Source organism: Mustela nivalis, assembly GCF_964662115.1.
Source record: "Mustela nivalis genome assembly, chromosome: 1".
Classification (NCBI taxonomy): Eukaryota; Metazoa; Chordata; class Mammalia; order Carnivora; family Mustelidae; genus Mustela; species Mustela nivalis.
In genome coordinates, this window is record NC_139020.1 from 122,218,072 (window position 1) to 122,236,878 (window position 18,807).

General features: G+C 38.3%; 1 protein-coding gene across 9 annotated transcripts in view; it reads left to right on the plus strand.

Annotated features, from left to right (window-relative positions):
* The window catches only part of CEP70 (centrosomal protein 70), a 118,823-nt gene that overhangs the window by 62,462 nt on the left and 37,554 nt on the right, over positions 1-18,807 (plus strand). For all 9 annotated transcript variants that reach the window (XM_082690535.1, XM_082690538.1, XM_082690540.1 and 6 more), the window contains 4 exons: positions 3,281-3,368; positions 3,462-3,550; positions 4,607-4,681; positions 15,368-15,473. In XM_082690535.1, coding sequence (XP_082546661.1) covers positions 3,281-3,368; positions 3,462-3,550; positions 4,607-4,681; positions 15,368-15,473 — 358 coding nt within the window. The remainder of the gene's footprint in view (positions 1-3,280; positions 3,369-3,461; positions 3,551-4,606; positions 4,682-15,367; positions 15,474-18,807) is intronic.

Sequence of the window (18,807 nt, forward strand, 5' to 3'; positions counted from 1 at the left end):
AAACGGATAGTCATAGTGTGTAAGAGTAAAGAGAAGGAAAATGAAGAATTTAATGGCTTGAGAGGTTGCAAACTTAAGCTTACACAATCAAGAAAATAATGAAAGTAAGTGAAGCAGGCTAGGTGAGGACTGTGGCAAATTGGACAGCTGTATACCATCTGTCTGAACTGGTCCATTACACATTCTAGCCAGTCGATACCTTGTAAGAATGTGAATTCAGTGTGGCTAGATTTGCTTGTTTTTCGAGATTTATAAATAATATTTTTAATATTCACAATTAACTTAGTGATTTTAAAAATATTGTATGGTCCACAGGGAATAAACTGTTGGTTGTCAGAGAGAAGGGGAGTGGGAGATGGCCATAGGGGGTAAGGAGAGAGGGAGAGGAGATTTCCAGTTATGGAATGAGTAAGTCATATGAATAATAGGGAAGGTGTAGGGAATATAGTCAATGACATTGTAATAGTGTATGATGATAGATGGTAGCTACACTGTGAGCATAAATTTACAGAGAAGCTGAATCACTGTGTTATACACCTGAAACTAATATAACACTGTATTGTCAACTGTAGTCATTAAAATTTAAAAAAAGAAAAAGCAAAAATATTATATGGTCCAAACTGAATTTCAGTTGCAACCTTTGGGCCATGTCTGTAGTAGATTCTAATCTAGATTTAGGTGTTTGCAAACTATTCTGTAATGGGCCAGACAGTGAGTATTATAGACATTTTAGGCTGTATAGTCTCACAACTCTTCAGCCTTCCTCTTGTAGCACAAAGCCAGCCACAGATGATAAGTAAATGAATTGGCAGGGCTGTATTCTGTAAAAATCTAATTACAAAAATCCACAGCCTGCATGTAGCCCACAGGCAGCAGCTTGCTGATTGCTGACTTGATACATGATGAGAGTTTGGGATTTTTAGTAAGAGAAGATTTAGCATAGCCATCATTTGAAATCTGTCATGTGGGATATAGTATGAGAAGTTGCTTCTGAGGTGCAAACTGGGGTTCTCTGACTAGAAATGATAGAAGGATTGAGTCCATTTTGGGGAGTGTTGAATTTGGTTATCAAGAATTTGTAGTAAAAATCCAGGGTTGAGGGGCACCTGGGTGGCTCAGTGGGTTAAAGCCTCTGCCTTCTGCTCAGGTCATGATCCCAGGGTCCTGGGATCAAGCCTCACATCAGGCTCTCTGCTCAGCGGGGAGCCTGCTTCCCTTCCTCTCTCTGCCTGCCTCTCTGCCTGCTTGTGATCTTTATCAAATAAATAAATAAAATCTTAAAAAAAAAAATCCAGGGTTGAGTAATGAGAAGCTTGGTGGAAAGGAATTCCCTTTTCACTTAGCAATCCTGTCATCACTGAGCTGAAGTGGGATAGTTTGGCTTATAAAAACCTTGCTCAGACCAGATATTTGGCTTGAAAGTCTCTCATTAAGGGAGAAGGAGATAGGAAGAAAATTGGAGCTGCAGTATAAATAATCCTACAGATGGAAAAAATTAGAAGTCATTTATACTTTGCTGCAATGAAAATTCTCCAAAGGAGAGGGTTTTTCAGGGTTCACTGACCTTATAGACTCCAGTAGTCTCCTTTCTAAGAGTATGAACTTGATCGATTGTAGCAACTTCAAGGTGGATTTTGAAATCTATAAATAGGGTATTATTATCACATGAAGGAGCGGGAGTAGTGTAAAAAGAAGAAATAATTGTTAAGTATTAAATTACTGAAGAAAAGGAGATGAAAGAGTTGAGAAATAAAAGAGCTGAAACAGAGAAAATGAGGGATTTGCCTACTTAGGATTCACAGGAAACACAGGAGAAGGAGGTATGTATCTGTAGAGCTAGGGGAACAAGACCAAGGGAAGAAGACAGATGGGGCAAAAGCCCCTGCTTAACATTTATTTATCAAGCACAGTGTTGTCTGACGTTTTTCTCACTATGAAACACAAATATTGCTGTTTGTATACCTCATTGGGGGTATATACAGAACTGTAATTGGAAGCACCTGGTTCAAGAACTCTGCCCACCCTAAGCCCTGCCCAGTTGTCCTGAGGCCTGAGGAGGATGAATATCTTGCCATAGCTATTTTGCACAGCACACCTATGGTACACTATTTGGGGGCTCTAATTGAGGGCACAGGTTTGGGGAAACTTCCAGAGGGACTTGTGAAGGGAGTTTCTGCATACTACAAACCGGTATAACTTTCTGTCCTTACACATGCGCAAACTCGGAAAGGAAAGGAAGCAGCAATCAAGGCACTAGAAATGTGAATACATGGGTTAACCAATTGGAAGTCTTAGAAAACTGCAAATGTGCTATAATCTCTGAAAAAGAGGGAAAGTACCTTTTCATATGATGGGTTTTCAGCTATGTAATTTATTATTATTATTATTTTTTTACCCAGATTACATGAAATATATTGCTAGTTATTTCTGTTAGTATTTCCCTGACTTGGTGGATATGATTGAAGAGCCAAGGAAAGTAACATAGGAATGAAACCTATTAGGCTCACATTTTGTTCTGAGATGTCAGAGACACTTGAAAAATTAACACAGGGAAAATGGTTCTGCAGTGAATTAGTAGTTAGGTGAAGCTCCCTTGTTTAATTCCATCTTTCTCTTTAGATAGAAATTTTAAAAATGATCTTGGATAATGGAAGCAGGTGATTTTTGAGGTTCACTTCTGACTTCCTAGACATGAGTGCTTTAATATCTTTTATTTACTTTTAACACCGGTCCTGTGAGGTAGATATGATAGATACTTCTCTGACAGAAGACAAATTCAGAGAGATTGACCTATTCAAATAGCATCAGGTTAACGGTGTCAAGTCTTGAACTGGGACTATTAAATCTGTTGCCTCATCCACTCATACTCTCTCTCTCTATTTTTTTTTTGTATAGGTTTTTTGGTGACCTAAAAGTACTAGAAAATAAAAACAGTATGCTTTGTTTCTTTATTCATTCAAGAAGTGTTTTTTTCACCCCCTTTATACCCCGTACTCTTCTAGGCAGTGAGATGCAATGGTAAAGAAAATAAAGTTTTAGTCCATATGGATCTTATGTTTTAATTAAAGGTGATAGTGAACTGTACTGTACTGTGAAATGTACTGTAATACTGGGTAGTAGTATGTTCTAATACCGTTCTCTCTGAGAACAAGTAAGAAATTTGGCTTAAATTTAATTCATGTTTAGGTTATCAAACACTTATTGGGTTGATTTTTGTTAGCTGTATTTTTTCCTTTGAAGATAGGTTTTTCATAAGTACACATTGCATATCTTTTCACAGGCAATATAAAGAAAATGAAAGTCTGTCAGAAGAAGAAAAGGACTATAGAAGTTTGGATGCCTCACCAACTTATAAAGGCCTTCTAATGGTATGGGGACTACTTGACTAATAATTACTTTTTTGTATAAAGTAAAACAATAATCTAGGAAAGTTAACTATTTTTCTATGAAATGTGTTGAAGTCATTACAGAATCAACTCAAGGAATCGAAATCCAAGATTGATGCACTTTTAAGTGAAAAGCTGAATCTCCAAAAAGATTTAGAAACCAGGTCAGAGAAACTTAAGTAATTTCTGTTTAACTTTTGGAAAGTAAACACATACTGGAATTTGGGGTGTTAAGTGAATCTTTCCAACTCCCTTACCATGAAACTAATCTTAGAAATGTCATACTTTTTTACACTCATTTTAGTTAGTTGTATTTCATATGATGGAAGGAACAAAAACGCATGTAGGTAGGCAAGGGAAATGAGAACATAGGAGCCCACATGGAAAAGATAAAACTGGGTAGGAACGCAGAATAGATTCAGATTTATATCAGCAGGTTTCCTATTCCCAAATTTCTTTAGAATGTCTTAATATCTTACCTCTGTGTCATGAGAGGAAAAGAAAACTAAAAAGTTTAAATGTCATACAAAAAGGAGTATATATATATATAGCATGCCACCACAAAAGGATGATGTTCTGCATGTTGGCAGGGAATAACAAGGGATGAACATTGTTAAGATTTTCTTCATTTGACAAGTGTTTGTTGAATACCTCTTACAAGTTAGATACTGTCCTATGCTCGATTATAATATAATGACCAAAATAAATAACTTGTTCTCATAAGGATTATATTTAAATGGAGAGGAAACTGATACCAAAAGTTTATGTCTATATAAATACATAGTAAAAATTTTAAACCATGCATGGGAATAATGAGCAGTGAATTTGGGATAGTGGTTAACTAAACAGGACACACGTGGAGTTTTAACTATATGTATAATGTTTCAGTTAAAATTTGAAACAAATCTGTCAATATTTAACTTTGGTGAAGCTGAGTAGTGGGTACACCATTATTTATTTTACTATTCTCTCTTCTTGTCTGTACATTTGAAATATTTCACTATAAAAACAAGTAACAGATTGACAACAAACCAAATGGGCAAAAAGTTTTGAACAGGAAATACATGGAAGGAGAAATTCAGTGGCCAATAAACACCTCACTGGCAGTCATGGAATATTTTAAGATTTTTAATAAGCATTTTTGACAAATAACATGATGAAATATATTTATGGTTTTATTCAATAAACTGAATGTGCTTAATGTGATTTATTTTCTACAGGCCCACACAGCATGAATTAAGACTTTATAAACAACAGGTGAAGAAACTGGAGAAAGCCCTTAAGAAAAACATCAAGTAATTATATTTTACCAAAGTTACAGATTCATTATAGTTTAGTATCTTATTATTTTTATTACCTGTAAGTTTACTTCATGCTTTCCTCATAGTGGCCTTTGTTTGAAATTACCAGACGGAAGGGGGGGAAATGACATAAAAGGTATTTCTGGTTCTAGAGTTTAAAAACAGTTTCTACTGTGTTGGATTCGGCTATATATTTATCTTAAGAACAAAAAAAGCATTTATCTGATGTAATAAGGGCAAAGATTTTAACTAGAAAATTGTCTTTGGAAACCATAGTGGAATTGCACGTGAATCATTGAAATTAGACATGACAAGCCCCCAATTTTTCTTGGTGCTAGTTGTGACCTGAATAATACACAGCCTCATCACACTTTAAAAGTATTAGAATGAATGCAGTGAACCATTCACAGCCATTCACATTCACATAAAAGTATTTACTTGTGCTTTTCTTGATTTTGAAAGGCACAGTCTCAGAGGAGTTTGAAAAAGTTGGTCCTAAATAGTGGTAGTATTTTCTGAAGATTGTCCAGGTGTACTCTTTCATTTAAGGGAGTGGGACCAGAAGAGGTAGTGTAGGGAGCACTGGGAGGAGATATTTTGAAAACTGTATTAGTTAATATATGCATTAGCTATATTAAGTCAGTTGTATTAGCCTAAGTTATTTCAATTTTCATTGACAACTATGTTTCTTCCTTCCCATGGCAACACATGCCACAGTGAAAGGCAAATATTCTGGACATCCAAGGTTTAACATACTGAGTTAAATTAAGATAGTATAGAAAGAGAACTAAAAAAGAAAAGAAAAATGGAAGGTTTGGAAAGGTTGCATTCATTAGTTCACTTAATATTTTTCCCTTCCTACTTATTCCTTAATATTTTGGGTATCTTTAGTACTTCCTACTATTCGCTTGGCATTTTGGGTACTGAAATTGCATGATTAGCCAAATAGAAATGGTCCCTGCCCTCATGGAGATTACATGAGGGGAGAAGGACAATGAAAAAAATAAATAAGATCATTTTGATGTAGTGTAAGTACTAAGTGTGAAATAGTATGAGAGTTGCTATTGTGTGAGTTTGGACAAGAGGTGACATGGTCACAAGGGGCAGTAGTGGCAGAGGTGAGAAGTCTTTGGAATATTGGAGGTAGAGCTGATAGGACTTGGTGATGGATTGGATATAGCAGCTCAGGGGGGTAAAATCAAGATTCCTCTAAGTTTTAAGCCTGAATAACTAGATAGTTCTTCATGTCTAAATGAGATAGGAAAATTGATTGAGAAGCAATTGGGAAAAGGAGGAGGTAGGGAGGTAAGAAGAGGAGGTGTGGATAGATGATAGATGTTATATGTGACTATATGAAGGTATTCATAAGGAAATGAAGGCCTAAAGAAACAGTTAAGCCTAGTTAAGCCTGAACCTTCTTCTTAAACTACTTCTGTTGAAGAGTGGGAAGTTGTAGAAAAACATGATAGGACAAAAGGGCATGAGCTAAGTATACTGGGGGGAACTCAGATTCTTTCTTGGAGTTCCTCTGTCTGCAGAGATAAAAATGCTCCTTTAGCTGTATTGGAGGGCCCCTATTACATGAGGGTCTTAAGATCTGCTTAGGAGAGGAGGAGGTCAGAGAGTCTCTCCTGCATCTGCCATGTCTCAAAGTCCTTTGACTTAAAACATTTCATATGTCAAATGGCATATTATGGAGTGACATGTCCTAATCCTCTTCAAAGGAATTTTACTCACCTGAAGGCAAATATATTAGCGAAGACACACACACACACACACACACTTACGTATGTACACCTATGTATACATAGAGATAGGTAGTCAGTCTTCTTTATTCATAGATTTCATATTTGTGAACTTGACTACCTGCTAAAATTTATTTTTAACCCTCAAATCAGTTGTTGTAGCACTTTCATGATCATGAGAGGACATGCCCCAATACACATTTCCTGCTGTTGAACAAGGTGATGCTCTGTCCTCTTGTTTCAGTTCTTTTAACTCTGAACAAGCATCCTTATTGTTTTCATAGTACCACTTTTTTGCTTGTTTCTTTGTATTTTTGCACTTTTTTTGGTGATTTCTTCATGATGGTCACTAAGCATAGTCTAGTGTCCTTTCCTGGGTGGGAAGAAGGCTGTGATATGGCTTATAGAGAAAATACATGTGCTAGATAAACGCCATATAGGCATGAGTTTTAGTGCTATTAGTTTTGAGTTCAATGTTAATGAATAACAATACCAAATAAGGTGTTTTTAAACATGGACACACATAAAACAAGTTTATATATTGATCAGTTGAGGGAAGTGTCACCAGCTGCATGTAGGAAGCCAACTCTGTATTAACCCTGGGAGCAATGGCTCAGTCTTTGCTAATTCAGTGTTTATGGTGACTTTATAGAACATAACTACCACAAATAACAAGAATTGACTGTATATGTCTTTGTTGTTCATTTTGGGTTGTCTTTAGATTGACTTTTCATGATTAGCCTTTAAAATTATGATTTAGGATTAATCCCTGCTGCATTTTTCTATTGAATTTTGAAGAAATTAATTGTGCTTTAGAAATTTAAATTTGGAATTTAAAAAATTAATAATTTTTTTTTTTTAGGTTTGGAAGTTTTGTAGAATCTAGATGTGAAACAGGGAATTAGGAATGTTAGATAAATTGCCTACATCACACAGATGGTATGTGGAAGAACTTGGAAAGAAATTAGATCTGTACCCAGTCATTCTGACTCCAAAGCTCAAACTCTTAGTCATCATACTAATTAGAACCAACAAAACACCTGATGAAAAACATTTTTTTAAGGTAAAATTTCTCAAATTTTTATTTTCTGCAATGGCAGAGACAAAATAATTTTTAAAGAACTACTGTGTTCTCTTTAATCTTTGTAAATGTTAGAGAATTCAAGAACTAAATGTTGGGCAAATAACTAAAAATATCCTGTCAGTCCAGTGAATCCTCTCCATATATATAGAAAAAAAGTTTTATTACTGATTAACATCCAGCCAGACTGTGATGTACATTATAGGCAGTCTGCTGAAGCGATTACAAAGCCAGAAAGAAATCTCATTCTTTTATATAGACCGGCATGTACAATTGATTACATATATTGTATATGAATTTTGTCTTTATCCTAAGGAAAAGTAAGCTTCCCATGTTTTTTTATGATAAGCAGCAAGGTACAACCTAGAGCCAGGAGCCTAGACTAAACTGTCGCAGAGAGATACCTACATTTCAAATTGTGGTTCAAAGGCTCCTACAAAGAAAGACATTCCTGGGATGTAACTTGGCAAGAGGCTTATTTAAATCTTAGAAAGATTTATATACTTCTCAAAGACATAGAGAAAGATTTACAACTGCAAGTTTTCCAAAGAAAATGCTACAAGAAGAGGAGGGAAAAGGCTCTCTCTCTCCCATTTAGAACCCGAGAGAATTCAAATTTTTTTCTTTAGATTGGTTGCCTTTCCACCAACCACCTTCACTATCAAATGAGTCTATTTGACATGGAAAAAATGAACTTTCTTGTTTGAATTAATATAAAAACAGGTTGATTATTAGGAGGTGATCAAATAGGTCTGCCAGTTAAAAAAAAAGGTACTACACTAATCTCATTTAATTTCAGTGATATTTATATTTGGTAGGCAAAAACAGAATCATAATCCTGTCACTCTAGTGTTGAGTTGATGTATGGTAAGGTGGTTAGGACAGTGAACCAAACTGAAATAAACAATCATGGCTTTATTCACTTACTACAACAGTATAAGCAGCCAAAAAGTATTCCATTTTTAGTATTCGATTTTTCTCTGTGGAATGGCACAAGGGAAGGGTCAGTGAATGACATGCAGCACTGGTAGGAGGAAACATCTCACTGCCTAGGAGCCCTGCACAAAAGACTCCTGTTGTTTCATGGACCTAGTGCAGGCCTGGGAGTGGAAAATACTTCCTCAGAGTGGAGAAAAGTAGGTTAGTTAAGACTGTCCCCACCCCATAAGGAGAAGTGGCAAGTCCCTCAATCAGGGTCACCCCAATAAAGAGGCCTCAGGATGGAGGCACCTGGACTGGTAATGCTGGCCTGGGTGTTGCAAGGAAAGGGAGGGATAAGGGGGGCTGAGTTCTCAACAGCAACTCCCTCCAGAGATTGCAGTGCATAGACTGTATTCCAAGACTGATGTAGGAAAGCAACTTTCCCCCATGAGGCTTTCTAGGCAAAGCCTTTCTAATCATCTGGTTTGGGCCTGAAAGGTACAGTGTGGGATTTTGGCCTGGAGCTAGACTACTTTTCCAAAGAAACAGTAGCCTTTAGAGTTGTAGCATTGGAGTTGATAGATTGAAGGGAACCACCCTTCATTTCATCCTAATCATATAAAAAGTCCTAGGAATGTGGAGAAAAAGATTCAAGGAATATACAACTTTGAGAGGCTCACATTGGTGGATATATATGTGTTTTGTATCTTTGTGGCAAAACAAAGTAAGTGGTGTTTTTTAAAGATTTTTTATTTATTTGGCAGAGAGAGCAAGAGAGCACAAGCATTGGGAGGCAGCAGAGGGAGAGAGAGAAGCAGGCTTCCCACTGAGCAGGGAGATTTATGCGGGCAATGTGGGACCTGACCCCAGGACCCTGGGATTATGACCTGAGTTGAAGGCAGACACTTAGCCAACCGAGCCACCCAGGTGCCCCAAAAAGCAGGACTTTATTTTAAAAAAGATTTTATTTATTTGACAGACAGAGATAACAAGTAGGCAGAGAGGCAGGCAGAAGAGGTAGGGGGACGCAGGCTCCCTGCCAAGCAGAGAACCCCATGCGGGGCTCTATCCCAGGACCCTGAGATCATGACCTGAGCCGAAGGCAGAGGCTTAACCCACTGAGCCACCCAGGCGCTCCTAGCAGGATTTTTAAAAACAAAATTGGCATTCCATCTTTCAATTTGTTTCTCATCTCCAGAATGGAGTCATCATGAATCATGGAAAGCCTTCATCAGACACAGTTAAAAGCTATAAAATATCTGCACATAGAAATATCTTATGGAGGGGGCGCCTGGGTGGCTCAGTGGTTAAGCCGCTGCCTTCGGCTCAGGTCATGATCTCAGGGTCCTGGGATCGAGTCCCGCATCGGGCTCTCTGCTCAGCAGGGAGCCTGCTTCCTCCTCTCTCTCTCTGCCTGCCTCTCTGCCTACTTGTGATTTCTCTCTGGCAAATAAATAAATAAAATCTTAAAAAAAAAAAAAAAGAAATATCTTATGGAATTGTCTATAGAAAACAGGAGACTGGGGCGCCTGGGTGGCTCAGTGGGTTAAAGCCTCTGCCTTTGGTGTTGGGATCAAGCCCCACATCAGGCTCTCTGCTCTGCAGGGAGCCTGCTTCCTCCTTTCTCTCTCTCTGCCTGCCTCTCTGCCTACTATTGATCTCTGTTTGTCAAATAAACAAATAAAATCTTTAAAAAAAAAAAAAAAGAAAAGAAAAGAAAACAGGAGACTGCACAGCATATTTTAAGCTGAAAGTACAATTTGCTGAGTTTCCCAGACTTCATAGAGAAACACAGCTATTGCTCCTGGCTACATGGAATAAATATCCATTAAGTATGTAAAGAATCCTTTAGCTACTCTTAGGGGATTTTTTTTTTTTAAGATTTTATTTATTTATTTGACAGAGAGAGATCACAAGCAGGTAGAGAGGGAGGCAGAGAGAGAAGAAGCAGGTTCCTCACGGGGCAGAGAGCCCAATGCAGGGCTTGATCCCAGGGTTCTGGGATCATGACCTGAGCCAAAGGCAGAGTCTTTAACCCACTGAGCCACCCAGGCGCCCCTACTCTTAGGGGATTTTTATGGCTTTTAAACCTTTAGCTTACTGCTCTGGAGACAACAGAACAACCCTAACATATTTCTGAATACAGCCTATACTGCTAAAATACATCTCCAAAACATCAATGAAATCATATGCAATTGAGAAATTAGGGAATGATTAGTAATGTAAAATAGACATTACATTGTTCCCAATTTTTTTCCTAGGTACAAGGAATTAGAATAGCAGTAGTATTACAGCGTTCAGCAAGGGGAAAACCTTTGTTAGTGCATAGGCAACTGCCTTTTCATTTTTTTAAAGATTTTATTTATTTATTTGACAGTAGATGGAGAGGCAGGCAGAGAGAGAGAGAGAAAGAGAGGGAAGCAGGCTCCCTGCCGAGCAGAGAGCCCGACGCGGGACTCGATCCCATGACCCTGAGACCATGACCCGAGCTGAAGGCAGTGGCTTAACCCACTGAGCCACCCAGGCACCCCTATTTTAAGGAAGTTTAAAATGAGTCCCTCCTTGACTCTCACCATTAGACTCCAGGCTGGAGGCAAGTTACCCTTCTTCCCTTACCTGTTTTAACCTCAGCTTCTTCAGCCTTGAGTTGGATTCATTTCCATCTTCATAGTTTTGACATTCTCAAGCCAATATTTCTGCTCTGTGGTCTGTGCATTTTTAATATCCCCTGAGGCAACCTATAGACCTACTAGGGCTATCTAACTTACCTCCTGAGGGACTGCCTGGTGGTTGTTCTCTGGTTACAAGCTGCACCAATTTTATGTAGACTGGTTTCTAACACTGCTTTTCTCTTGAGCTCTGTTATTTTTACCTGTGTGGTTTTGCAGAATACAAAGTTTTCAGGAATATTGGGCTTTGGCTGATATTTATTGTGAGAACAGGCAAACCAAAGGTCAATATCCCATGAGTCCCTAGCTTTCACTAATCCTCATCTTCTGTTAACTTAGAAAAACAATGAGATTAAATGTATACATGTTGTCAACCAAGAAGGAATTGACTGAAAATTTAAACAAACAGATACTAATCTGGGCAATTAGAATTGGATTTTGGGAGACAGATTCAGGAAGAAACCTGAATTGTGTTTTGAGGGAGACGGAGAGGAGGCAGAATTATAAAGGTAAAAGCTAATGAGTGCCATTCTCATTTAGGTCCTCTGTGCAGAACTGATTGAAACTAGGTTAACTGGCTTGAGTTAATTTAATATGCATATGAAGTATTGAAACTTGCCAAAATACAAATCTCATTGGTTCCTTTTGAAGTATAGAATGTGAACAGTTTAGGTGTCCTGGTGAGGAGGAAGTTAGATCCAGAAACAGCTGGCTGAAAAAATTTTTTTCTAATTATTTTATTTTATTAATATAATGTATTATTTGCCCCAGGGGTATAGGTCTGTGAATCGTCAGGCTTACATACTTCACAGCACTCACCATGACACATACCCTCCCCAATGTCCATAACCCAACCACCCTCTCCATACCTCCACCCCCCAGCAACCCTCAGTTTGTTTTGTGAGATTAAGAGTCTCTTATGGTTTGTCTCCCTCCCGATCCCATCTTGTTTCATTTTATCCTCCACTATCCCCCAAACCCCCACTCTGCCTCTCAAATTCCTCGCATCAGAGAGATCATATGATAATTGTCTTTCTCTGATTGACTTACTTCGCTCAGCATAATACCCTCTAGTTCCATCCACGTCATTGCAAATGGCAAGATTTCATTTCTTTTGATGGCTGCATAGTATTCCATGGTATATATATACCACATCTTCTTTATCCATTCATCTGTTGATAGACATCTAGGTTCTTTCCATAGTTTGGCTATTGTGCACCATGCTGCTATAAACAAACATTCAGGTGCACGTGCCCCTTCAGATCACTACATTGTATCTTTAGGGTAAATACCCAGTAGTGTGATTGCTGGGTCATAGGGTAACTCTATTTTCAACTTTTTGAGGAACCTCCATGCTGTTTTCCAGAGTGGCTGCATCAACTTGCATTCCCACCAAGAATATAGGAGGGTTCCCCTTTCTCCGCATCCTCGCCAGCATCTGTCGTTTCCTGACTTGTTAATTTCAGCCATTCTGACTGGAATGAGGTGGTATCTCATTGTGGTTTTGATTTGTATTTCCCTGATGCTGAGTGATGTGGAGCACTTTTTCATGTGTCTCTTGGCCATCTGGATGTCTTCTTTGCAGAAATGTCTGTTCATGTCCTCTGCCCATCTCTTGATTAGATGACTTGTTCTTTGGGTGTTGAGTTTGATAAGTTCTTTATAGATTTTGGATACTAGACATTTATCTGATATGTCATTTGCAAATATCTTCTTCCATTCTGTCAGTTGAGGCTGAAATTTTTTAAAAATTTAGTTTCTTCCTATGAGAATATGCATAAAATCCTCCTCCTGAATGGCCTCCTTACCTTATTTTAAGAGACTCTTAGCTCGGTTTGCTCACTCCATTTTGAAATCTTCTTTTACAGTGTGAAGTGCTTAAAAGAGTTCTTCATAGAGAATGTTCTCAATAAATACAATTATCTTCATCATCAGTTTCCTAATATAAGTTGATTATTGTCATTATTAAATGAGGGTATGTCTTTATTCATCTTTAATTGAATCACATATCATTTCCCAGAGTGACTGTAAGTTTTACATGCAATTTTATATTTAGGTTACTATACTTACAGCTAAATGTTGTATATCCATAGCATAATATGTATTAATCAGATCTGCAAACAGTTTCAATGATCAGTTAACCTGACTGAAAGGTTAACTAACACTTAAGTTCAGGTATATCAGTTTACTTGTATTCCCATTAGAGAGCATATTGGCTTTTCTATCTCCTGTTTGTATTTTAGATAATATGCTCCTGGCACTGCCATCATCCAAACTGTAAAGTATATGAATTTGGTAAAGAGATGGGAAGTGAGGTGGAAAATGGATTGTGAGGGACACCTGGGTGGCTCAGTTGGTTAAGCAACTGCCTTTGGCTAAGGTCATGATCCCAGGGTCCAGGGATCAAGCCCCCCGTTGGGCTCCCACTGAGCGGGGAGCCTGCTTTTGCCCCTCCCTCTGCAGCTCCCCTTGGTTGTGTTCCCTCTCGCATGCTCTCTGTCTGTCAAATAAATAAATATTAAAAAAAGAAAAAAGGAAAATGGATTGTGAGGTCTTTATATCTACTGGGTGAAGGAGATTGACTTTTTACCTAGAACTAATTCCACTTACTAATAATAATTTGTTTTTGACATACACTCATCAGAGAGCAGAGAAAAGCAATAGAATGAAGATTAAGGGTAATACATATGACTGGTGTAGATAATTGTAGGGTAATAGTAAGAGTTGAAGTAAGAAGGGAGTCAGGAGGAATATTAGGTAACAGCTACTGGCCCTGAGTTGTTCAAATGCTGACCTAAGGAGATTAGATTGTTTACAGTGCAGTGGGAAGCTATTGATTGTGGGTTTTTTTTTTTTTTTTTTTTTTTTTTTAAGATTTATTAATTGGGAGAGGGAGAGAAGCAGACTCCCCGCCGGGCACAGAGCCCATGCAGGGATTGATCTCAAGACCCTGAGATCAAGACCTGAGCTGAAACCAAGAGTCCAACGCTTAACCAACTGAGCCACTCAGGTGCCCCGCCATTGATTTGTTTTTTAGCAGGCAAAGGACATGATGGACTATTGCTTTTTTTTTTTTTTTTTTTTTTTTTAAGACGGCTCTATGAGGAGTGTAGAGCCCAGCTCAAGGCTTAAACTCACAACCCCGAGATCAAGACCTGAGCTGAGATCAAGAGTTTGACACTTAACTGACTGAGCCACAAGTGCCCTGGAATATTGCTATTCTGTTTTAGAAACAGCAGGTCAAACTCATTAATGAGTCATGGAATGGATTTAATGGGTCTGGGTTCTGCAGGAAACTGATAGGCATATTCAAATTTAATATGGTTAACTTGAAGTAGGTTTTAATAAAAGACTACTTTTTCCCAAAGGCATGGTGGGTGGGAGGAAAATGTTTAGTACAGCTTGACTTAAGAGATATTTGGTGAAGGGAAAAGGTTTGCTACTAGGTAGATACACTCGTACATAGGTTTCTAGGCAAAGAAATTCCCTCAGATTTCTGTTAGGCACCTGCAACCGTGGTCTCTTGGGTTTCCATGCCCTCTTAACTAGCCGAGGCATCACTGTTGTTTGATCTTTGGTACAAATGGAGTATGAAGAAGGAAGGACCATACTGTCTAATTGTTGCTGCTACAGTGAACAAAAAAATTGCCCTGATCATTGCTCCTTGCTCCCTTTATCTATAGCCTCCAATCTCAGTACCTTGGAAGTTTCTTTCATCTTTTGCTGTAGTTCTTTCCTGTTCTGCTTTTTTGCAAGTGTTGGGGAGTGATTGGAACTTACTTCTTCACTCTGATCCCTTTTGTTTTCAGTGATTTCTTCTAATTTGTGGTCTATTGAGAGGATATTCTTGTTTTCCAGTGACCATATGACTTACAGAATTAAATTAAAAAAAATTTGTGTGTGTGTATGTACACATAAATATATATGTAAAATTACACAAAACTTTTGGAGGGTTGGGGTACCTGGGTGGCTCAGTGAGTTGAGCGTCTGACTCTTGATTTTGGCTTGGGTCATGATCTTGGGGTCATAGGATCAAGTTCTGTGTCAGCTCTGCCTTTATTGGGGAAGTCTGCTTGAGATTTTCTCCACCCGCTATCCTGCCCATTTCCTTACCCCACCCCCTGCTCATGTGCACTCTTTCTCTCAAATAAATCTTTAAAAAATTAAAGATGGAGGGTAGCTCAATCATTGACTCATTTGTTGTCTTAATCCAGTGTCTAGGAAAGTATTTTATATTGTCTTGGTTTATTTTTTTCCCCTTTAGATTACAGGATCTTATCAGTCAAAAAAAGGCAGAGGAGCCAGAAAAACCGGATGAACCCAGCAAAGATAACCCGCAGCAGGCCCTAATTGACCAGAGATACTTTCAGGTATTGAATAACTGGCAGAGACTAGTTATTTGTAGTGAACTTTAGTTAGTTTCTTTCTTTTAACTTTTTATTTAAATTCCAGTGAGTTAACATACAGTGTAGTATTAGTTTCAGGTGTACATTATAGTGATTCAACACTTCCATGCAATCAACACCTGGTGCCCATGATAATAAGTGCACTCCTTAATCCCCATCACCTATTTAACCCATTCCCCCCCACCTCCCTTCTGGTAACCATCAATTTGTTCTTTCGTAGTTTTTTTCCCCTCTTTTGTTTTCTTTTTCTTTATCATTATTTTTAAAGATTTTGTTTATTTATTTGACAGAGATCACAAGTAGACAGAGGCAGGCAGAGAGAAAGAGGGGGAAGCAGGCTCCCCACTGAGCAGGGAGCCTGATGCGGGGCATGATCCCAGGACCCTGGGATCATGACCTGAGCTGAAGGCAAAGGCTTTAACCCACTGATCCATCCAGGTGCCCCTGTTTTCTTTTTCTTTAATTAAAAAAAATTTTTTTTTACATTTTTAAGTCCTCTTGACTTGCTACCCTGAGATCAACAGTCACATGCTCCACTAACTGAAACAGCCAGGTGCCCCTGTTTTGTTTCTTAAATTTCACATATGAGTGAAATCATGTGGTGTTTGTCTTTCTCTGACTTAGTTCACTTAGCATAATACTTTCTAGCTCCATTTATATCACTGCAAATGACAAAATTTTGTTCTTTTTTATGGTTGAGTAATATTCCTGTGTGTGTGTGTACACATGTATATGTGTATATATATACATACATACCACATCTTTATCCATTCATAGGCTGTTTCTGTAATCTGGCTATTGTAAGTAATGCTGCTATAAACATCAAGATACATGTATCCCTTTGAATTAGTATTTTTGTATTTTTTGGGTAAATACCCAGTAGCGCAATTGTTGGATCATAGGGTACTTCTATTTTTAACTTCTTGGGCAATCTCCATACTGTCTTCCAGAGTGGCTATACCAGTTTGCATTCCCACCAACAGTGCACGAGAGTTTCTTTTTCTCCACATCCTTGCCTATACCTTCTGTTTCTTGTGTGGTTGCTTTTAGCCATTCTGACAGGTGTGAGGTGATACCTCCTTGTAGTTTTGACTTCCATTTCCCTGATGGTAAGTGACGTTGAGCATCTTTTCATGGGTATGTTAGCTATCTGTATGTCTTCTTTGGAAAAATATCTATTCATGTCTTCTGCACCGCCCCCTCTCCCCGCTATTTTTTTTTAAAGAAAGGCAGACTGCCACATGCAGGGCCACATCTGGATGTGGTCTAGAGTCTTGAAAGCTTTACTACCTTATATTTGCCTACAAATGGACTTTGAGAGCTTGTTTGGAGGTTCTAGTAGGGGAATACAGCTACTTGTATACCCTTGCCTGAAGAATAGTCCTCCTCTACTGGGGCAGGTTGCCCTCTTTGACTGAACCTGCAGCTTCAGGAGGGATGCACAAGGAGTGGTGTGGTGAGGGAGGAAGGGGACACTTGCCTAGCCAGCCAGATCAGCTGAATCAACCCCAGTGATCAGTGGGGTGACAGATGTCACAGCCAGATTGCCCTCACATCCTGCCCACTTTTTAATTAGGTTGTTTTTTGGGTGTTGAGTTGTATAAGGTCTTTATGTATTTTGGATATGTCCCTTTATCAGATCTGACATTTTCAAATATCTTCTCCCATTCTTTAGGTTGCCTTTTAGTTTTGTTGATTGTTTCCTTCACTGTGCAGAAGCTTTATATTTTGATGTAGTCCCAATAGTTTATTTTTGCTTTTGTTTCTCTTACCTCAGGAGATGTATCTAGGAAGAAGTTGCTATACTAATGTCAGAGAAGTTATTGCCTATATTCTTTTCTAGGATTTTTATGGTTTCAGGTCCCACATTTAGGTCTTTAATCCATTTTGGGTATTTACTTTTGTGTATTGCATAACAGTATTTGTTCTAACAATCCGTTAGTATGGAATGTCTTTCTATTTCTTGGTGTCATCTTCAGTTTCTTTCATCAGTATTTTATAGTTTTCAGAGTATGGGTCTTAAACCTCTTTGGATACGTTCATTCCTAGGTATCTTAATTGTTTTGGTGCAGTTTTAAATGGAATTATCCTTCCCTCACTCCATCCTTTCCTTCCTTCCTTCCCTCCCTCCCCCCTTTTTTTTTTTGAAAAAAGTTTTTATTTATTTGAGAGAGAGAGCACGAGCAGGGAAGAAGGACAGAGGGAGTAGACACCCCGCTGATCAGTGAGTCCTATGTCGGGCCCAATTCCAGGACCCTGAGATCATGACCTGAGCTGAACACAGCCACGTAACCGAATGAGCTACCTAAGGTGCCCCTGCAAATGGGATTGTTTTCTTAATTTCTCCTTCAGGGCTGCTTTGTTGTTAGTATACAGAAATGTAATAGATTTCTGCATGTTGATTTTGTATCCTGAGACTCTACTGAATTCATTTATTAGTTCCAGCAGTTATTTGGAGGATTCTCCCAGGTTTTCTATGTATAGGATCATGCCGTCTGCAAATAGTGAAAATTTCACTTCTTCCTTGCTGATTTGAATGGCTTTTATTTCTTTTGTTATCTGACTGCTATGGCTAGGACTTCCAGTACTATGTTAAATAAAAGTGGTAAGAGTGAACATCTCTCTCTTGTTCGTGCCTATAGAGGAAAAGCTCTCAGTTTTTCCCCATTTAGGTATTAGCTGTGGGATTTTGATATATAGCCTTTACTGTGTTGTGATATTTTCCCTCTAAACCTACTTTGTTGGGGCTTTTTATCATGGATGGATGTTGTACTTTGTCAAATGCTTTTTCTGCCTCTGTTGAAATGATCATATGGTTCTTATCCTTTCTTCTTATTAATGGGATGTATCATGTTGATTGATTTGCAAATAATGAACCACCCTTGCAACCTAGGAATAAATCCCACTTGATTGTGGTGAATGATTTTTAAATTGTATCATTGGATTCTGTATGCTAGTATTTTTTTGAGAATTTTTGCATCTATGTTCGTCAGAGATATTGGTCTATTCTCTTTTTTTGTGTGGTGTCTTTATCTGGTTTTGCTCTCAGGGTAACGCTGGCCTCATAGAATGAATTTGGAAATTTCCCGTCCTTTTCCAATTTTTGGAAAAGTTTGAGGAAAAACATGTATTAACTCTTCTTTGAATGTTTGGTAGCATTCACCTATGAAGCCACCTGGTCTTAGACTTTGGGTTTTGGGGGAGTTTTTGATTACTAATTCATTTTATTTGCTGGCTATCAATCTGCTCAAGTTTTCTATTTCTTCTTGTTTCAGTTTTGGTAATGTTTTTGGGAATC